The 21,585-nt window shown below is 49.0% G+C and overlaps 1 protein-coding gene across 5 annotated transcripts in view; it reads right to left on the bottom strand.

The window, feature by feature from the left end:
- Positions 1-21,585, bottom strand: part of LOC119460525 (activating signal cointegrator 1 complex subunit 3) — a 418,279-nt gene that overhangs the window by 270,092 nt on the left and 126,602 nt on the right. For all 5 annotated transcript variants that reach the window (XM_049655120.1, XM_049655118.1, XM_049655119.1 and 2 more), the window contains one exon: positions 6,843-7,040. In XM_049655120.1, coding sequence (XP_049511077.1) covers positions 6,843-7,040 — 198 coding nt within the window. The remainder of the gene's footprint in view (positions 1-6,842; positions 7,041-21,585) is intronic.

Below are 21,585 nucleotides of genomic sequence, written 5' to 3'. Positions count from 1 at the left end.
CTGCACAATGTTATATATGTGTACCACCACATGTGACGGGCAGCAAAACCATCTGTTTATTAAGACTGAATGCAACAACATAGCAAGGTGCTGTTTCACAATATGGCACCTTTTCATGTGCACATCTGGCAAGCTACCGTATGCACTGATGCATAAACACATTAACAGGGGTAAGAGACGAAGTAACTGTGCAAGCCACGTGATGCTTTTAACATTTTGTATCTGTCAATGTTTCTGTTGTCACAGCTAATAAAACTTTCTTTGGTGCAAGTTGGTTAAATCACGTTGCGGCAACAGCACAAGAAGCAAGGTCAGAATACCGTATATATTCGTGTAAGGGCCACACTTTTTTTTCGAAATTTTTGCTTGGTGCGGCCCTTACACGAATCAGGCCGACGACAGCTCGCCAAAGGTCTATACTGTTTCCGCAGCAGTAGAAATGTGCAAGAGAGTCACAAATGACATGCCAGGAATGTTTTTGTTACGATTCCATGTCACTATCGCTGTCCTCGCCCACGGAAGAGCTTGCCTCGGCGTCTGCATTCCCCCAGAGACGATCATCTTCAGTACCGTCCATGCTGTTCGAAATTCCAGTCACCTTGAAGCTTTTCGCAACTGTTTCCAATGACACGGCATGCCATGCACTCAAAATCCACGCACACACTTGTTGGAGTGATGCCCGCTTCAGCCGTCCCGTAGGGGTCTCCTCATGATGGCCTCCAGCCATCCATTCCGAGTAGCATCGGCGAAATTCCGTTTTGAAAGGATGGTTAATGCAGACGTCAAGCGGCTGCAGCACACTCGTTAGCCCTCCAGGAATAATGGCCAAGTCCGTGCGAGTCGTGGCGAGTCGGTCCTTGACGTGGTCAGTCAAGTGGCCCAGTTCAGTTCTGCGGCGGATAGAGAGCTGGTTCCGGTTCATAAACCGCATAGCCCACCCCCGACTTGCCTTGAATTGTGCCTTGGGTATTTCCATGTGGGGGGCGATGTTCAGGGCTTTCACACGTACCATGTCAGTTGATACAGCATAGCCCTCATTTCCAGTGTCGATGACATATTTGACGAGTTCGCCTTCGAGTTCCGGGTATTTGCACTTCTTGCCGCGAAACGCCTTTCGGCTCCTGTTGGTAGCGGCGAGGGCATCTTACTGCTTTATCCAGTAACGCACGCGCTTCTCGTCTACGTCGTACTTGCGTCCAGCTTCTCGCTTGCCGTGCTCCTCGGCATATTCAGTCACTTGCAGTTTAAATGAAGAAGTGAGCGATCTCAAATGCCAGCCCATCTTCCGTTACCTGCGCTGGCTCAAACAGGGCTCACTACTACTGACGGAGTGACACCAGTTTGCCGGCGACACGATGCAAATAATGCACCATACAAAGCAATCATGGCGCCGTACGCCAACGCTCAACCAACGCCTCCTAGGAGGCATTGGCTCAACGAGCTCAACAGCTTGACCGGCGGAAGCGGATAGGGTGCCTCGATGCCAGCGCCGCCGTTCAGGGTGGTGCCATCCTTTGACCGCACCCGCGCCGCCGCTTTCTCGCTGCGACGCCCTCTTGAGTCACAGCGAGCGGTTGCGAGTGCTTGGTGCCAGTGCTTAGTTCGAGACACAGTGCGCGCGGATGCTTCGTTGACGCTTCTACTTGCTGGACAGTGTTCAGCCGCATGAATGACAAGCTTGTCAAGTGCATCGAGTCGACATGACGGGCTGTTGTGTTCCCAAGTGCACCAGATCGACGCGTAAAGGGCTTCGTTGTTTACGCTTCCCCCGGGACCCAGAGCGAAGGAAGAGATGGGAAGCCCAAGTAAAGCGGTATCACTGGAAGGCAACGGATAGCTCCTACATTTACGAGGTAAGTGTGAAGAAAGTTTAGACTATCGCACCGTGTTTTTCATTTAAATAAGAAAGTATTCTCTGATCCTCACTCACGTACCTACGTTCACTCACGAACTAAGCACTGCACCGATGCTATGGTTTGCGAGCGCGCGTCGCATAGGCTTTTGCCGTTTTGATCAGCGCAGTCTATGCGAGTAGTACCCTTATTTTAAGAACTGACGAAAATGCTTCGCCGCGAAATAGCCTTACATTAGCTACAAATCGTCATGTAAACCACCTATTTTACTTTTTCACGGGAAGGACACATCGTGTGTCTCTTGTTTCTTTTTTTTTTTTTCCTCAGTTTCTTTTTTCACTACTGGTTATTTGGGACTAAAGAACGCAGTGCTTCTTCTGAGGAGAGCGGCTGTTGTGTACGTGGCAAGCGAAGCATTGTGATTTTCTCTATTCTCAGCAGATATCTTGCGGATCTCAGGTTGTTACGTTATATAGCTGATTTTTTAGACAAATATTTGTAGCGTGGTGCTCGTAAGCCAATGGTCATTCGTGCTCATTCCGGATCGTAGTGGGTACTGTGACGGTCTTTAAATGCCTGTGCACGGTATGCCCAGGTGTAGTAGAGTTAAGGGGCATCATGGGACCAAAATGTTTCGGCGCTTTCTGGCATGGTGTCTGTTGTAGCCTGTGCATTTCTTCGAAACGTGTGAAGCGAGGTAATACATCATTACTTCTGCGAAAATTTATTTTTAAGCATTGTAATGGGTTCACTAGCTGTATTTACAAGGCAACTTTTCATATCAATAATCACTTTTGTTGATTTTTTAGACAAATATTTGTAGCGTGGTGCTCGTAAGCCGATGGTCATTCGTGCTCATTCCGGATCGTAGTGGGTACTGTGACGGTCTTTAAATGCCTGTGCACGGTATGCCCAGGTGTAGTAGAGTTAAGGGGCATCATGGGACCAAAATGTTTCGGCGCTTTCTGGCATAGTGTCTGTTGTAGCCTGTGCATTTCTTCGAAACGTGTGAAGCGAGGTAATAAATCATTACTTCTGCGAAAATTTATTTTTAAGCACTGTAATGGGTTCACTAGCTGTATTTACAAGGCAACTTTTCATATCAATAATCACTTTTGTTGTTTTACTTGTACTTAGAAACACTTTGAAGAGGACCAGTACGAGGGAAATCGACAGGATGGGCGCCGTCTGTTAAAGTCAACAGCCTCACATCATCATGGACTATATTTTCGAAGTGAAAAACATTGCTAATCTGTATTTGACTGTCTTAGTTTCATTTACAGTTTTTGTACGCGATATGTATGCAGTGTTGTTTATTTTTTCAATTTAGTTATCAGTGCTCTAATGGTTATTTATAAAATGTTCTGTACTCGCCATCGATGTGTTTGGCTGATGCGACGTATTCGATGGTAGCTGATGTATTCTGGCTGGATATCTTGATTAATATTACCCGCGGTTGCGTTTTCTTGTTTGCATTCTTGTTTTCGATTTATATTGTGTGCAAAAAGGTTGATGTACTCACTTGAACCCCCCCCCCCCATGTAATGAATCAAAAAAAAAAAAAAAACTCTCACTATCCCGAATTGTGTGTCGAGCCTACCTTCCGAATTTTTTTTTTTATCTCGTCTTTCAACATAACCTTCAGGCGCCACACAGTACATATAATTTTTCATGTACATATCTCTTTCATGATTGATTGCACTAGACATTATAAGTAAATGTATTTTGTACATCGTTTGGTTTCTTGTGTGTACTACGCAAGATTGACACAGACAAGTTACGTTACATGTTTCTCTACAGCACTAACTAAACCTTATTTTCACATCGCAGTTATTTTTACATCAGCTTAATCCTGTCAGCACACAGTTTTGTGGGAAAAAAAAAAAGCAAAATTGCGCGTAGATATCGTCAAATAATTGCACCGAACGCGAAGAGCATGCGCAACGCAAGGGAAACTAACCGCCGTGCGCTACTGGCTGGCTACGGTAAAGGAGGCGTGACGTGTAAACCAAAATACAACAGCGAAAAAGAAAAACTTCCACACACAGGGGGTCGCAAACCTTATATACACCAAGCATAGAAGCGCAAAAAAAAAAAAATTGTGCATATTTCAAACATACACACGGCATGTTAAATGTAAATTGAATTAGGCAACTTGGGGCATGTTCCCGGCGCCACACATTTACGTCTTGGACCTTCGACGAGTTAACGGCTATTGATTATAAAGATGTGCAGATGCGATACCGATAAAAAAAATCCTCATCAAGGCAAAGCACTTGGAAGTGTGCTGCGAGTAACACTATTTATGAACGCAAGCGTAGCTGAGTCTCAGCTCGTGTGACTCAATATGGCGGCGCTAGCGGGGTTGTCTCCACCCTGGACGGCGGCGCTGGGCATCGAGGCACCCTAGAAGCGGAAAACTGGCAGCGCCATCTAGCTTCGATTGAACTAACTACACCGTTCTGGCGGGACTTTTCGAACTTTTTTTTTTGAAATTTCTCCTTTCAAAGTAGGGGTGCGGCCCTTACACGAGTATATACGGTAGTAGGAGAAAACAAAGCAAGGTGACAGACTGAGGAGGCAAGGTAGAAAAGAGAGAATGGCTTTAATGACATCGAAGAGGCCAGCCCTGCTATTCACAGGACTTGGTGCTTTGAATAAGACGAGTTAATGGAATTGTAAAGAAAGATGTGGCTGCAGCATGCTTACAAGAACAAATGCAAAAATAAAAGGATATAAATAGGAATAAATACATACACGCACGAAAGAACTCACATATTCACACACATGAACACAAACGCGAGCGCGAAAACTAAGATATAAAATACAAAAAAGGGCAAGATAACACATATAAACAAACACACAAGAAAACACGCACACACATTTAACGCAGACGCGAGTAGAACTATTAGGAGTCAGTTCACAAGCAGCTGTGCCTACTTTGTCGTACTTTTTTTTAATGTACATATTGGCTCTGTTGCCTTCACTGTCATAGGAATTTTTTAGTAGAGACATATCACGTCAAAGCACAAAGCTGTGTTGTGGGAAAGCAAGTCGAGCGCTGGCAGCACAGCTGATGCGCGATTGTGTCACAGCAGGCTTTCTACAGCTAGCGCGTGCAGTGAAGAGTTCTAAGCCACACAGCGACGCGAATTCATGCCAAGCTCCCTTGTAACGGCACCAGTGTATCAGTCATATTTTATATTAGCATTGAGGCTGACATTAAGGAAACAAACACTGCTTCCAAACGCCTGACCGCTAACAATCCAACGACATTCGCTCAAGCAGCGCGTGTTAGTCACTGATTGTTAGCATTGGCGGAAAGCAATCAATCGACGGTGCTACACAACACTCGAACGACGCTGCTAGACGCTCGGCTATCACACTGCTGCCAATGATCGGTCGTTTGCACGCTGAGCTGGCAGCAACGAATCTTTGCGTTGGAGGTTGCTTTCACAAATCTTTTCTGTTGAGAAACTCGCAGATTGGTTTCATCCGCGTACGCTTTTCTCATTTATCCTGATAATGGTTTTGCTACATCACTTCAACACGTCCGTACGAGAAACGCAGGGGCACAGTACACAAACACACCCGCCGCTCACAGTAGGTACCAGACTTTGGCGAACTCTCCTCGTCGTAACTTCACTTAGGAACAAAACAAAACACCACAGAACAAACACGCACGATGTTTGTTTGCAGCGCTATGTCGCCACGGGATCCTGTTTCCACACGAAGTGGAGCGCAGCGTCACCGATGTTCGCTGCAATCTTTCTTCGCTGGCTCACGGCTCAGAACAAACGCACGCGGCACAAATTGTGTATCATAAGCTCACAATAATATTTCCAGCATGACAGACCACCACAAACAATTTGAATTCACTCTGACGAAGGGAGACGCACAGAGCTGATGCGACTCGGCCCAGTTCGAAGCGAGAGCGGCCATGTTAGGCATGTTCTCCGTTGGCGGGGACACCGGCCGTCCGGCTCATGACGTCACCTAAAGTGCGCGCCTATTGGTGGAGGCTGGAGGGGCAAATGCCGCTGCCTTCTAAAGTTGTATCCGACTATAGGTACGTCAGTGACACTGAAACGGTTAAACAACATGCATTATTTGTGGTTCAGGCACCTCAGTTTCAAGTTTTGCAGTTTTGATACAGGTTGGCTTGCTACTGCACTGTGTTGGTTCTGTAATGAAAACGCATGACACAAGCATTTCGACACGCACAGAGGGCCCCGCTGCATGCCAGGTGATACAGGCATTTAGGCATGTCGTTGCAAAGGCAATTCCACAGTATAAGTGACATTGTTCTTTTTAAACTGACATTTCTTTAAAACAATGAAGCTTTTGTGCATCTGACACTTTCCTTGCGTAGAGATGCCTAGCGCGGTAGCCACATTGTCAGCACATGCGGTATTATAGTGCGTGGTGCAACGAAGAAAAAACAACACAATTGACTTGTCTATGCGAGTTCCTTATCAAGAGCGATTGCCTTTGAGATGAAAGATAACAGGCCACACACAGATGCAGTGGCGATGTTATTTGGGTTAGATGAATCCAGAAGGGATGAGGCCTACCCCCTTCCCTCAAGACGTGCTGCACTTCAGTGCTCACAGTATTGAGCGTGCAGCAAGAACCCCCCCCTCTTTTTTCATTCCCTGTATGCTTTAATGAGCCCTTATAATGAGCCTGTGGATAAGGGGTAAAATGTGAGAGAGGAGGGGTTCCACAGCACTTTGAGAAAGCTGGTGGGGTTCCCCAAAGCCAAAAAGTTTGAGAGCCCCTGGGTTATTGTTTTTCTGGTCATCTATTTTAGGCAACAGTCTAGTTATTGACTGGAGTTTAGGCCCCCAAGAATATCAGCATGAAAACAAGAACGTGCACAACATGAAACACTGGAAAATTTGAGCGTTTTACCTATCTCGGTGAACAAAGAAAATGAACAAACAAATAGCAAGAGACACAATTAGGCTAGGCAGAGAAAGGTTATACCTTGAAATTTGCATTCAGTGTCCTTCCAGTGATGTGCTGCTTCACCTCATGGAGAATGGCAAGCATGGCCACATTCGTCTTGCCAGCACCAGTGGGTGCACAGATGAGCAGGTTTTCATTGGTGTTGTAGACAGTGTCAAACACAATGGACTGTATCCTGTTCAACGTTTTGACACCTCTGAAACCTGCCTGGCAGACCTGCAAGCAAAGGATAAATAAACTTCCAGCATGCATTTTCTAGGTGTCCGCTGCCTTGGTGTGAATAATCCAACAGCTGTTTCTGACATTACTTGAGTACAGCCATTAGAAGAGTCAAAAGCAGCAGTCCAGAGCAATCCCAACAATATCAATCTGAGGCACATCCTGGCAGTGTGAGTCGTGTGGAACACATCTTTTCCACTCTTAGCTGTGTGTAAAAATGTCACAAAGTACTGTAAAGCCCTATAATTCTGTGGCCCAACTTTTTCACAAGACAGGTGTGGCAGCCGGTGTAGTTGCCGAATAGGAGAGATGGCGCTAGTGTTTCAATGCTATCCCTAACTGACGGCGAAGATACTTAGGTGCAATGGGAACGAGCTACCTTCTCCTTGGCTTGGGGTCAGCGGCACGTGCAAATGTGTAGCACACCTTTCGGCACACTTCACAGGAACGTACCGAGAAAGTCTAAGAAACGAGGCACTGGGTTGGACGAACACAATTGCTTGAATGTACCACCGTTCACAAACGATTACGCATTGGTGTCCGGCATGGGGCGAATATATTCGCATGATATTCTGTCACAATACAACGTGACATCTGGTGCAGTTGCGGGTAGTGACGGTGAAGAACACAGTAGTGAAAACTGTGAATCACGAAAGTAACTCTTTATTGGGCAAACCTTTGCCCAGGAAAAACAACAGTGTACAGCTCGACAGAGTAGATACGGATGCACGCGCTCCCTGTCCGCGCAAACTCTCGCATGCGTTCTAACTGAATTCGCGTCATCCCGCCAATAGGTATCCACTGCCATCACCGGGCATAAACAATCAAGCGCGCAGTTGCTACTTTAACTGGTCAATCACGTCTCGCAAGCAAGCTGAGAAGTGTCCCCACCTAAAGAGTATATATCTTACACCGTGAACGTAAGCCAAACGCAGTTGTCCTCAGTGAGCCGTAGTATGGACTCGTCGCAGCACCCCATAGCGGTATCGGTCACTAGTAACATTGGCTGCAGTATCTACGCTACGTACTAGACCGCAGTTACATGCAACTATAGCGCGCATGCCCAGCGTTTGCATTGTGCACGACAAGGCTTGAGTGCGTGCTTGCGCTCAATGTGCTTCAGTTTGACGGTGCTAACGTGGTGCTGCCCTTGAACCAGCTTTGTCCTTCACCAACTCTGTCCTTCACCAGCTTGACCTTTGTGGGGATGCACGACTGTCACGCGTCCCCTGATGTTGTTTTCCCAGCATGGCTCTCGCGTGTCCTGTAATCCCACTTTCCCACATAGCTAAGTGCCGGCATAGATGTTATGAGAGATGGTGCGAGTGTTACACTGCTAACGCGCACCTAATGGCGGGGTTACTTGGGCGCAAAAGGGTGACGGCTGGTCCTCTTCGGCATGGGGTCAGCAGGGAGTGCGCACCTTCAGCGCGTGCGCCGACCCGCTTCGCAGGACCATCCCGAGAAGGCTTAGGAGCCCGACACCAGATATGCACGAAAATGGATCGTTCGAACGCGCCACCGTTCGCGTGATCGTATACGTGAAGGACTAGGCGTTGGTGTCTGGCATGCGGGCAAACATATTCGCTCGCTATCTGGTCACGATGAGTCGGACTTGAGCCTCGATTTGTCGCACGCCCATGTGAATGTTCTATGGGTAGTAATTCGGCTAGCAGGCATTAGTGTATGAAAGGTGCAATAAATGCCCGTTTGACTGTTTGCACTACTGTGTTGTCGTTCCTTTGTCCCAAGAGCACGTGTGAGACCTCACATCTGGCGCCCAACGTGGGGCGCCAAATGTAGGGGTACGCTCTGCGTGAGGCTAGGGCTGACGCCAAGCTCCGGATCTAGCCACACACAGTCGTTCTGTCATACTCCCCAACCCCTAGTGCGTGCAATTGCAGCTACATAGAGTTCGGGCAAATAAGGCAACGAGCAAGTCAACCCAACATTTATTGCTGCGGGCAATAAGGCACACTTGCAGCGGTAAGTCCACTCTGTTATAAGTAGTAAACAGGCTTGACACATTGCTTGTGATAGTCATGCAAGCGAGGTCATTAACAGGTTACAGCAGGTAAAATCCATTCCGGCAGATTCGAGGTAGGGATGCCAGAGAGAGTGGGTCTCCCCCGGTGGCGCTCTTCTACGCCTTTTTACCTTTCGCAATACAGTAGAGATACCACCAGTCATAGAGGCATTGCGCAATCAAGGAGTACAGGAGGCATACGTGAATATCGTCGGAAATATCTACAAAGATTGCACAGTAACATTGCTTGTCCACAAGTAGAAAGTTACCTATCAAGAAAGGGGTCCCAGGCAAGGAGACACAATCTCTCCAATGCTATTCACTGCATGCTTAGAAGAAGTTTTCAAGCTCTTAGACTGGCAAGGCTTAGGAGTGAGGATCAACGGCAAATATCTCAGCAACCTTCGGTTTGCAGATGACATTGTCCTATTCAGCAACAATAGGGATGAATTACAGCAAATGATTGAGGACCTTAACCGAGAAAGTGTAAGAGTGGGGTTGAAGATTAATACGCAGAAGACAAAGATAATGTTATTATCGTGTTGAATTCGTGTTCCCCTGGCAAGGGAACACGAATTCAGGATCACCAGTCAGCCTCTAGAGTCTGTAAAGGAGTACGTTTATCTAGGCCAATTACTCACAGGAGACCCTGATCATGTTAAAAAATTTACAGAATAAAATTGGGATGGAGTGCATACGGCAGGCATTGCCAAATCCTGACTGGGAGCTTACAACTGTCGTTGAAAAGAAAAGTGTACAATCATTGCATTCTACCGGTGCTAACACATGGGGCAGACACTTGGAAGTTACCAAAGAAGCTCGAGATTAAGTTAAGGAGCACTCAAAGAGCGATAGAACTGAAAAATGCTAGGCCTAACATTAAGAGACAGGAAGAAAGCGGTGTGGATCAGAGAACAAACGGCGATTGCCGATGTTGGTTGCTAGCGCGGGCGAAGAGCAAAGAGACCGTGAGCCATGAACTCCAAACAAAGACTGAACTTCTTCCTTTTCTCTCACGAGACACGGGAAGGCGCGTGCGCCAACAGACTTGCGTTTCAGGAGCTTGACGTGATGTTCTTGAGTGGCGCTATAAACTAGCCATTTAAACGCGGACCATTTATAGTGGCGCGCGGATGGCGTTCACTAATTCACTCCCTCCCCAGTGAGTTGCCGAACGTTAAATGTCCAGTACAACGGAAGGAGTGGTTCGCGTCCCACTATGTGTGCGCTGCACTGTTGTTCGGGAGGAAGTCGCAGTTGTTTCTTTCGTTGCTCTAACGAAAGAGTCGCGACAGCCGCGACAGCTGCGGCAAGAGTCGCGACAGCCGCGGGACCTTCATAGTTCTCCATGTGAGCCGGCTTCACGCGGTCAGTAGAGACTACTTCACGTCGACCGCGAATGTCCACAGTGAATTGCTTGTTTGTACGATGGAGGACTTTGAAAGGACCGTCATACGGTGGTTGAAGAGGTCGCTGCACTGCGTCATGCCGCACAAACACATGGGAGCAGGACCACAACTGTGAGTGCATGTGGACGGGTCGCGGCGCTGGCTGACGCGGTGGTGTGGCTCGAAGCTTGCCCATGATGTCGCGCAGCCGGCTTGCGTAGTCGCCAGTAGCTACAGGGCTTTCATCTTCACAGCGCGTAAAAAGTTCGCCAGGCAATCGCAGTGTTGTTCCATACACCAGCTCGGTGGCGCTGCAGCCAATGTCGGCTTTCAGCGTTGTGCGGATACCAAGAAGGACGAGCGGTAGTGCTTCGGTCCAACTGTGCCCTTCCGTCGCCGTGAGAGTCACTTTCAACTGGCGGTGGAAGCGCTGCACCATACCGTTGCTCTGAGGATGGTAGGCAGTAGTTCTGATGCGAGAGGTGCCGATCAGCCGTGTTATGCTGGCAAAAAGAGCCGACTCAAACTGTCTGCCGCGGTCAGTCGTAACTGTGGACGGCGTGCCGAAGCGAGCCACCCAGTTGTACAGAAAAGCATGGGCGATTGTGTCAGCGGTGATGTCTGCGATAGGCACAGCTTCAATCCAGCATGTAAATCTGTCCACGCAAGTAAGTAAATATGACTGACCATTACAAAGTGGTAGCGGTCCGACAATGTCCAAATGCACATGCTCAAATCGTGCGTCTGGCGCTGGGAACCTCGCCAATGGCGTCACGGTGTGGCGCTGGACTTTGGAGCGCTGGCAGGCGATGCACTCTCACGTCCACTGCCGGACGTCTCGATTTATACATGGCCAGACGTACCTTGCAGTCACTAGTTTTTGTGTCGCCCGAACTCCCGGATGTGCCAGCTTGTGCAGCGACTGGAAGACGGTACGACGAAGGCTAGAAGGAACGAAAGGACGAGGGTTGTCTGTTGATACGTCGCAGCACACTCGGTCTTTTGAGCCAGACACAGGTAGCCATTGCAACTTCAGCGCGGTTGTTGTTGTCAGCAACTGACCGAGTTCTTGATCAGCTTGCTTAGCTGCCACCAGCTGAGTCAAATCAGTTCCTTGGGAAAGGCTAAGGGCGTGACAGGGCGTCTGCAACCACATTGTTGACGCCGCTCACATGCCGAATGTCTGTAGTGAACTCGGATATGTAAGACATCTGACGTAGCTCACGGGCTGTGTGCGTTCCTCTGTCCGATGTCGGGAGACTCAGGGCGTACGTTAGAGGTTTGTGGTCTGTGAGCACAAAGAAATCCACACCTTCCAGGTAGTGACGAAAATGTCGGATGGCGGCATAGATAGCAAGCAGCTCTCGGCCGAAAGTGCTGTAGTGCTCTTCTGCAGGGGTCAGCTTTCTCGAGAAGAAAGATGTCGGGCGCCAGATTCCGTTGCTCAGCTGCTGTAATACTGCGCCGATGGCTGTGTCTGAGGCATCGACCATTTATAGCGGCGAGCGGATGGCGTTCACTACGTTTAAATGGCTAGTTTATAGCGCCACTCAAGGACATCACGTCCAGGTCACCAATGTTGGTTGCTAGCACGGGCGAAGAGCAAAGAGACCGTGAGCCATGAACTCCAAACAAAGACTGAACTTTTTTCTTTTCTCTCACGAGACACGGGAAGGCGCGTGCGCCAACAGACTTGCGTTTCAGGTGCTTGACGTGATGTCCTTGAGTGGCGCTATAAACTAGCCATTTAAACGCGGACCATTTATAGCGGCGCGCGGATTGCGTTCACTACACCGATATTCTAGTTGACATTAAGCAGAGAAAATGCAGCTGGGCAGGCCACATAATGCGTAGGTTGGATAATCGGTGGACCATTAAAGTAACAGAATGGATACCAAGAGAAGGGAAGCACAGTCGAGGACGGCAGAAAACGATGTGGGGTGATGAAGTTAGGAAATTTGCAGGCGCAAGTTGGAATCAGCTGGCGCAAGACAGGGGTAATTGGAGATCACAGGGACAGGCCTTCGTCCTGCAGTGGACATAAATATAGGCTGATGATGATGATGACCTTTTGTGAGGAGAATCGCTCCTCACCCGTCGGATACCATCCCTTTTCCCGCGAGGGTACACGTGTCGCGAGAGGCGAGCGAGAACCGGGAGAGGGCGAAGTGCCTCTCTCTCGTGTCCAAGCAGGCTCCCGATGCGTCCGCAACGTGAGCACGGGACGACGAGAGTACACGGGAGAAGATGGGTGCGTGTGCTCCCCACAAAGCTGAGTGCTCAAACACCACCTTCGTCTCACCAGACGGATTATACGAATGTATGTCATGCCATTCGATTTATGTAATGCGCCCGCTGCTTTTCAGCGCACGATGGACAGTATCTTGTGCGGTCTCGAATGGCACACGTGTTTGTGCTACCTAGATAACGTTGTTGCCTTTTCACCTGATTTACCAACTCATCTCGTTAAACTAGGAGAGGTATTAAGCTGTCTTACCAAGGCTTGCCTGCATCTTAACATCCAAAAATGCTTCTTTGCTTTTCATCAGTTTACCATTTTAGGCCACGTCGTATCCAAAGGCGGCATGCTTCCAGATCCGGCAAACTTCCATGCAGTTGCGGAGTTCCCCAAGCCGACCAACCTGAAGACAGTACGCAGCTTCGTCGGTGTCATGAGCCACAAAATGAAGAAAGAAAGAAGAAGAAAAAGCAGAAGATAAGAAGAGAACAAGAAGACACGAGGAGTTGGTGGCAGAAATAAAGAAAAAAGAAGTTAGAAAATAAGAGCGGCTGAATAAAAGGAATGCAATATGAAAGTAGAAGAAGAAGCGCAAAAGTGCACGCGCAGCTACGTGGCCAACGGGAGAAGGGACACGTAGCAAAAGAGAGCAGCCCAGCTACGCTCTGGGACGACGAGAGGCAGAAGGAGCTGGAGGCCGAACGGGACGGGTGAATCGCGGAGACGGCGGCAACCCAATGGAAGCTGTGCTTCAGCTGCCGCGGCCACGACCCGCGAGCTGAGCGAACGCCCCATCGGAAGCCGCAGCTACAGGCTGACGGCACCGCTTCCCGGATTCCCTGCGGCTACGATCCGCAGGCTTGCGGAGTTGACCGGGCGATCCAGGCGCCTCGGTCACCCCACCATCCTGACCCCCGAAACAGGCCAAACAGTGGACTGAACGTCGGACACAGCGACTTCGAGTCTACCACGCATCGGCGGGCCCAACGACGTGTCGCCGGAAGCCACGACGACGAGGTGACGTGGCCACGTCGAGGGACGCCATGTAAATATTTTGGACTTATCAATTCAAGGTAGCTGAGGACTTTGGGGTATTTCTAGAATTGACTTGTGCTGTAAATTGTTTGTTTTGTGTTGTTTTCTTTATCGTTTGTTTTTGCGATCATAAATGTTCGTCTTAAACGTACGGCTTGTCCCTGTCTGTCTTTAGTCCACCGAAATCCGTGACAATTTGGCGAGCCTGCCAGGATTTTCCAGCATTTCCGGCCCTGTCACATATTTTGGTGGTCTAGAGATGGATTGGGACAGCATATTAGTTACTGTTCGAGAGGAAAAACTTAGTAAGGAGCAAGGCCTTAAACTAATTGAGGATGTAATGAACCGTGTCCATGCCGCTCGATGTTTAGAACTTGAGACACTTCGGCAAGCATGTGAGAAGAAAAAACAGTTCGAAGAGAAAGAGACAGAGATGCCAGATGCAGTCGAAATAATACATAGCAGTCATAGCATACCTGAAGAGGGGCCTCACACAGGTGAACTGTTGCGACAGAATAGTTGCCACTGTAAGGCCATTGATGACCGCGCCGCTGAGTCCTATTGTACTGGAGAGCAAGGGGTACAACACCGGAATGATGAGTGTGTTTTCGGTAGTGCAGTGTACGCGCCGGAGGGTCGTGCTCAGGAGGGCGAACGGTCCGCAGAAACGACGATCCAGGGGGACACTGACGAGAGAGGGAGTAGCGCATCGCTGCACACAGTGTGTGTTGAGAGCAGAGCAATTGAAGATGTCGCGCAGGAAGGGAGAGTGCTTGACCGCGGCAAAGCTTTTCAAGAGATGATGACTTTCCGCCGCAGAAATCCCCGTGAGCACAAGCTAGTGTCCAGCATGCAAGACGTTTCTGATGCAGACGACCACAGTTGCACAAGTTTTACGAGTGGCGAGAAAGAAGGGCGCATTGAGGAAGCGATGACAGTAGACAGAGGGATAGAGCAAGTAGAGAAAACTGAGAAAGAGAAAAGAAAGAAGCATAAGAGAAAGAGCAGATCGAAAAATTGCTTCGAGGGAAAGAAAAAGACGAAATCACCACCCAAGAAGAAGACACGAAGAAAGCACCGATGGGCGACTCTTTATGGCATTGCTCATTGCAAAGCAACCATGAGAGGGGGAGTTAAATTTGGGGTGAGAAGTAGCAGAACATCTGAAGATGATGACTACGAAGAACGTCGCAAAGTTTCAGAGCAAGAGCGACGAGTATTTAACTGCAGATCCCAAGCATGCCCCCAAAAGAAGAAAAAGGTTTTCAAAGGTGACTTTTTCAAGTCCAAGGACAAAGCCAGCAGCCACACTAACCGCTCAAGAAGGCGTGCATCCCGAAAGTACAGACGGAAGATGAGGAGACTGCTGAGAGCAAGACGGCGCGCGAACAAGCATGCGTTCAGGAAGCTTTCTCCATCAATTAAAAGGGAGGCGAAACTTGAACTCCACAGGCGACTTTCAAAGCCAGACAGGAACCGTGCAGGCGCAGGAAAGAGAAGAATTAAGAAGGGATGTAGGCACAGTAGGAAGTCTCGACAGCGACGCAAGAGAAAGTCACTACGACAATATTGAGGGTATCAAATGTAATTCCAATAAGGAGACGACACGGATTCTTATGCGGTTCGGATTGATAGTTAAGGTGATTTGGGAATACCACTGCTGTTTAAGACGTAAAATAGGTTATGCGGAAAGAATCAGAGGGTACCTTGCATTTAGGGGCGGATGTTTGTTAGCAGGATATTTGTTCAGAAGAATCTGAGAAATGGTTGCACAAAAGTTATGAAAATTGTTCCCTTGGCATGTATAAATATCAGTAATACAACAGTGTTCCTAAATGTGATCCTATGTTGCCATCGTAGCGGTAGATGAATTCATAAAAATGTATTTAGGGTAATGTTGCTTGAAAACGCACATTTGGTTGTAAATTATTTGTAGCACGAAAACCACTGATAGTATTTTGCCATTTGTAGAGTTTGGTAGCGCAGATTGTGAAGTGGCGGAGTGGTTAAGTATAGTCGCGTGAACGCTGATCGCTAACTGTGAGTAGTGTTGTAGGAGCGGTGTTTAGTGATGTAGTAAGTTTAGTAATGTTGGTTAAGTGGTGTAAGTGTTGGTGTGAAGCAGTGGACCACTGGGTGCTACAGAGACAAGTGGTACAGCGGGGATTTGATAAAGTAGTGTTCGACAATGACTTTTTTTGTGTTCAATAGTGAACTCGACGATGTGTACAGTGCAGTGAATAAGTGAAGTGAAGTGAAGTGATGTGTGGGGAAGATAACCAGTGGTGCAAATGACAAAAATGGTGGAAGAGAACAAGAGTTAGTGCTGGAACAACGTATGAAGGCGACGATACAAGGAGGAAGAAGCAGTTTCTCAAATGGAAAAACTCTTGAAGGTGGGCATATGTCATGAGCCACAAAATGAAGAAAGAAAGAAGAAGAAAAAGCAGAAGATAAGAAGAGAACAAGAAGACACGAGGAGTTGGTGGCAGAAATAAAGAAAAAAGAAGTTAGAAAATAAGAGCGGCTGAATAAAAGGAATGCAATATGAAAGTAGAAGAAGAAGCGCAAAAGTGCACGCGCAGCTACGTGGCCAACGGGAGAAGGGACACGTAGCAAAAGAGAGCAGCCCAGCTACGCTCTGGGACGACGAGAGGCAGAAGGAGCTGGAGGCCGAACGGGACGGGTGAATCGCGGAGACGGCGGCAACCCAATGGAAGCTGTGCTTCAGCTGCCGCGGCCACGACCCGCGAGCTGAGCGAACGCCCCATCGGAAGCCGCAGCTACAGGCTGACGGCACCGCTTCCCGGATTCCCTGCGGCTACGATCCGCAGGCTTGCGGAGTTGACCGGGCGATCCAGGCGCCTCGGTCACCCCACCATCCTGACCCCCGAAACAGGCCAAACAGTGGACTGAACGTCGGACACAGCGACTTCGAGTCTACCACGCATCGGCGGGCCCAACGACGTGTCGCCGGAAGCCACGACGACGAGGTGACGTGGCCACGTCGAGGGACGCCATGTAAATATTTTGGACTTATCAATTCAAGGTAGCTGAGGACTTTGGGGTATTTCTAGAATTGACTTGTGCTGTAAATTGTTTGTTTTGTGTTGTTTTCTTTATCGTTTGTTTTTGCGATCATAAATGTTCGTCTTAAACGTACGGCTTGTCCCTGTCTGTCTTTAGTCCACCGAAAGTCGTGACAGTCGGCCTCGACCCCTATTTCCTCCGTTTTGTGAAAATCTTTGCTATGATCATCACTCCTCTGATTCAACTTCTGGCTGGAGACAATGCCCCATCCACCTGGTCGGATGCCTGTGATGACGCTTTCATGACCCTACCCTATCTGATCACCTCTCCTCCTATTCTGCGATATTTTGACCCCACTGCCCCAACTGAAGTCAATACACGTGCCAGTAGAGTCCGCCTTGGGGCGGCTCTCTGCAGCACTGCAGCATTTTGTTCTTTGTCAAGGAGCCCCTCACGAACTTCTAAGTGATCGAGGCCGCAATTTTCTATCATGAAGTCATGACGTCGCTTCTCAAGGAGTGTTACATCATCCACCGCACCACTAGCACATACCATCTGCAGACAAACGGGTTGATGGAGCGTTTCAACCCTACTCTTGGTGATATGCTCGCCATGTACGTAGTGTCCAACCATTCCAACTCGGACGCTGTGCTTCCGTTTGTAACGTTCGCCTATAATACTGCCCATTCAAGCCACCACTTGTTTTCTCTGTTTTCTCCTTAGACGACAGGCCTTTTACAGAGGAGAATATCTTGGGCCCGTGGACTCGTGCATCTGCTATGTACAGGGCTACAAAGGCGCTGCTGCATTTTGTGAAGTGCACAAGCCTGTATGACCGCCTGTGACAAAACTCAGCGATGAATGCTAGACTGTGTAAATGTGCAAGGTGTGAATTTCTCTCTTCCTTCTCCTCTTTCAATCCCTTCTCTCCCTTCCCCAGTGCAGGGCAGCTTACTGGGCTCAGCCTGATTAACATCCCTGCCTTTCCCTTATGACTTTTCTCTCTCTCTCTCTCTTACTGTTTTTTTTTTTTCTTACTCTACCAGCCTGATTCATTAAAATGAGTTCCTGTATCTCAAGCTGTGCAGCATGCTGAAGAATGCAGACAACTCGCCCGTTGTCTTACCACTGCAGATGACACACACCAAAAGCATCGTCATGGTGGTTCTGACCCCCCAAGCTTCCCTTCGAATTCTTTGGTACGCTTTGGGTTGCACCTTAAGCTCCCGGCCTTTTCTCTAAGTTGCTCCCGAGATACCATGGCCCTTACCGTGTGATTGAACAAACTTCCCCCATGAACTATGTTGTAGAGCCTGTGTCGCCGTTTTCTGATCAGCGCCGTCGCAGTTGCAAAACTGATCACGTATATAGGCTCAAGCCCTTTTACGATCCCTCTATGTTACCATATGTTTAAGTCGCCAGGATGGCGTCTTCTTCTCCGGGGGACAGTTGTAACGAAGAAGAACCACCAGTTAGCCAGGGCGCATCGCCAGCATTCTGTGTACGGGGCCTGTTCTGGCTGCTCGCAGGGTAAAACCTTCGCACCGAGTTCGACCTCTCGCTCCTTGCGTACCCCGTCAATAAACAGCTTGACAAAACCTTGTGCTTTGCTTTCAGTATGCGTGTCCGACTTCAAACCTTTATTGCGATAGCAATTATATGGACACTTGAACCGGATTTCTGCCGTCGCCGTGAGGTTCCGTATAGATAAAATCTTCACCGCGCGCCGCATGCCCGAGCGGAAGCGTGCTGGGACGCACGCTATCACGGAGAGCGAACGCACTCAATCTCCCATGCGCAAGCAACGAAGCGGGAAGCCAGCGCCGGAGGGACCGGGGGGGGGGGGGGGGAGGCGCACTTCTACTGTGCAAACAACCGCGCTCGTCGCTCGACCGCACGGTCTCTTATCACTCCCACGCGCAAGCAAGGAAGCGGGAAGCCAGCGCCGGAGGGAGCGGGGGGTGGGGGGCGCACTTTTCCTCTGCCAACAACCGCGCTCGTCGCTCGCCGCACCGTCTCTTATCTCCACACGGCTCTGACCTTTATGCACTATGCGTTCGCCGCTCAGTTTCTGTTGAAGCGATAGACCGCACGTACCTTCGCCCGCTGCTGCGGCGTATATATGCGCTTGCTGCCAGCGTTTTGACAGTCGTTGTCTGCAGTCATTCAGTGTGATCTATTCATGTTTGTTTGTGCGCGCTCACACCACGCTTGTTCATTCAGTTAGTAATAGTCGGGCCACATTTTCCAACGCACGCTACACATGTAATGCTGCCGGATCGGCAGTGCAGTGCTATAGGTGTGTCCCTTCGCACGCGCGCTGCCCACGGGAAGCGCTTCTCATCAACACCACCGTTTCACACGCGCCTTCTCGTGGTCATCGAGTCTCTCTTCATGTCGGTCTACTTACGCCGCAGCACACCTGCTTACTTAATCAGCTCATGTTTACTACAATTCATAATGCTACCAAAGCCGCTCACCTTACTTCCTATGACATTGCTGTGTTGCTATCGCATTCATTGCTTCGCCCTTAGGGCGAAACTGTGACATTTTTTTTTAATGAGCATAGAGCCGCTGCTTACAGCCACAGCATGGTCAACAAAAATACAAGCGACGGTGGTTCAATGCAGTTTACGAAACAGGCGAGCAGTCCACCAGCAGCATCAGTGCACCAATGGCTATATCAATAGCCAATGAGAAGGAATCACTTGACATGCTGGTGCACAAACCAATAGCAGGGCTGTGTGCACCGCTAACTTCATTAAACTGGTCTTCGAGATTTTGATGTTTGGGCTTTTCCTACAAAGCCATCATAAGAGGAAGGCGGTAATCAAAAAACCAGTAGAACCCATCTCACGATGACTGTTGACGGTAATGCGTCGGCACTGAATCAACATAGCGACACAACGTATTGCCAATGTCGAAACGAGGTATGTATGAGGTGTGTTCTGCAGCGGGCCTCCTCTTTCGTGCTTCCTTAAGAACACTCAGTGCCATCTAGTGCCGCCACCACGAAGCCTGCACATGCCGCCTGAGAAACGCGTCATGTAGCAACCAGGCTCCTCTCTGCGCTTCTTTCTGGAAATGCTGCATTATCTAATGGCACTACACGAAATCCCCGCCAAGACAAGAAGCGTGGTGCGCCAGTGCCTGCGACTACTGAGAATTGTTCCCCGACTTGCAGCACACTCAGTTACACATACCCAGTGCATTTTTGCAGCAGCCTGCGTCGGTTTGCTGTCCGTGAGGAACCCGTGTGATGCACGTTCAATTCCACCCAGCACTGGAGAAATTTAAAAGATCCTTTTCTGTCACTTCATAGCGGAATATTCCCAGTGGCACATACCTAGTTACCCAAGTTGATGTCAATGACGTTCACTAAAGAGCGGCACGCCCCAACTGGCATCAAAGAGGTTCATTGGAGACTAGCACAGACCGAGCAGCACATACCCTGTACTCCTAGTCGGCTGTTTTTCGAACAGTGGTGCCTACCCAGTCCCGCATCTACAGCGACTCATGTCAGCGTGAAAGAGGTTCGTTGAAGAGCAGCACGTATGTACACACAGGCACATACTCAGTGACCCAGGTTGGTCCGATGATTGGCGTCGAACCCAGTTACCTCAGCACAGCAGCCCAATGCGCTACCCATTCAATCACTGGCTACCCAGTGACCCACGTAGGCGGGAAAACAGTTAGATAGAAACATAAGGACATTAGTTAGTTAGCTAGCTATCTAGATAGATACAAACATACTGACAATAATTAGTTAGTTAGCTAGCTAGTTAGTCAAACCTCATTAATACGTAGTCGGCTGAGAACGACGCCTAGGTATGCACTAAACAAGGTAAAAATTAACCGCCAATGTCAGTTTAGCGGCTACTTACTGGCCTGAAAGAACTACGTCACGATGCTCTCAAACACACGCACTCAGACAGGCTGTATTTGCAGGTAGGCAGCAAAAAATTGGTGATCTCCACTTGCCGTCGTCGCCGCAAGGCCATCACTGACGGCATCTTCGAACTCGATAAGGCCGTGAGACGTTTGTCCAAGAGGCCCCACTTACTAAATTACCAAGCACGGTGTAACGCGTGCAAGGGTAAACATGAACACATCTTGCTCGAAGACCGCATAAATTCGCTGTCAAAACGCTGGAGTGAGGAGGCACGGCAGGAGCAGCGAGCGTGCCATCTTTCACCTCAACGCGAACTAGACGTCTAAAGCACAGCGCATATGAAGCTACCGGCACTAGTTGCAATTTGTCTGCAGATCGCCTTGAAGATGAGGCCTGGGCGCGGGCGCACTTTTTACACGTCGCAGATCGCTTTCAAGATACAGTGCCCGCGCAGCCGCCGCCGAAGTAAACCGTCCCTTTCTTGCCTTCTCCACTGTACCTCGCGCGCGAGATTGAGTCGGCTGACCCTCGAAAGCTTTCACTCGCACATACTGCATACGGTGCGCGGCAACGATGTTGCCATGTTTGGACTTTCAACAGAACTTCAAAGCGACGTCCAACGGTGACGGCAGAAATGCGCTTCACAATAAAATGTGCTTCTGTACAGTTACTACCTGAATTGAATTCGATGGTGAGAGCGAATTCACACCCCCTACCAGCAGCGTCTTCGCGTTACCGGGAGCTAATCTCGAAGACCATGCTTTTGTGCGCGGCAATCAGCAACAGCTGTAAGAGCAGGAAATACGTCATGGTGGCCATGTTTCAAGTTCACTATCGCTGGCGACTGTCGTCCGAGCGTCACAACTCGAGAATCGAACGTCTGCACACGAGATTTTGTCAATGTGGTACCTGTGCATGTAGAAGAAGGAAGA

This window comes from Dermacentor silvarum, chromosome 8, assembly GCF_013339745.2.
Source record: "Dermacentor silvarum isolate Dsil-2018 chromosome 8, BIME_Dsil_1.4, whole genome shotgun sequence".
Lineage (NCBI taxonomy): Eukaryota > Metazoa > Arthropoda > Arachnida > Ixodida > Ixodidae > Dermacentor > Dermacentor silvarum.
The sequence above is the reverse complement of the archived record's forward strand: the minus strand, read 5'-3'. Positions and strand labels throughout refer to the sequence as shown.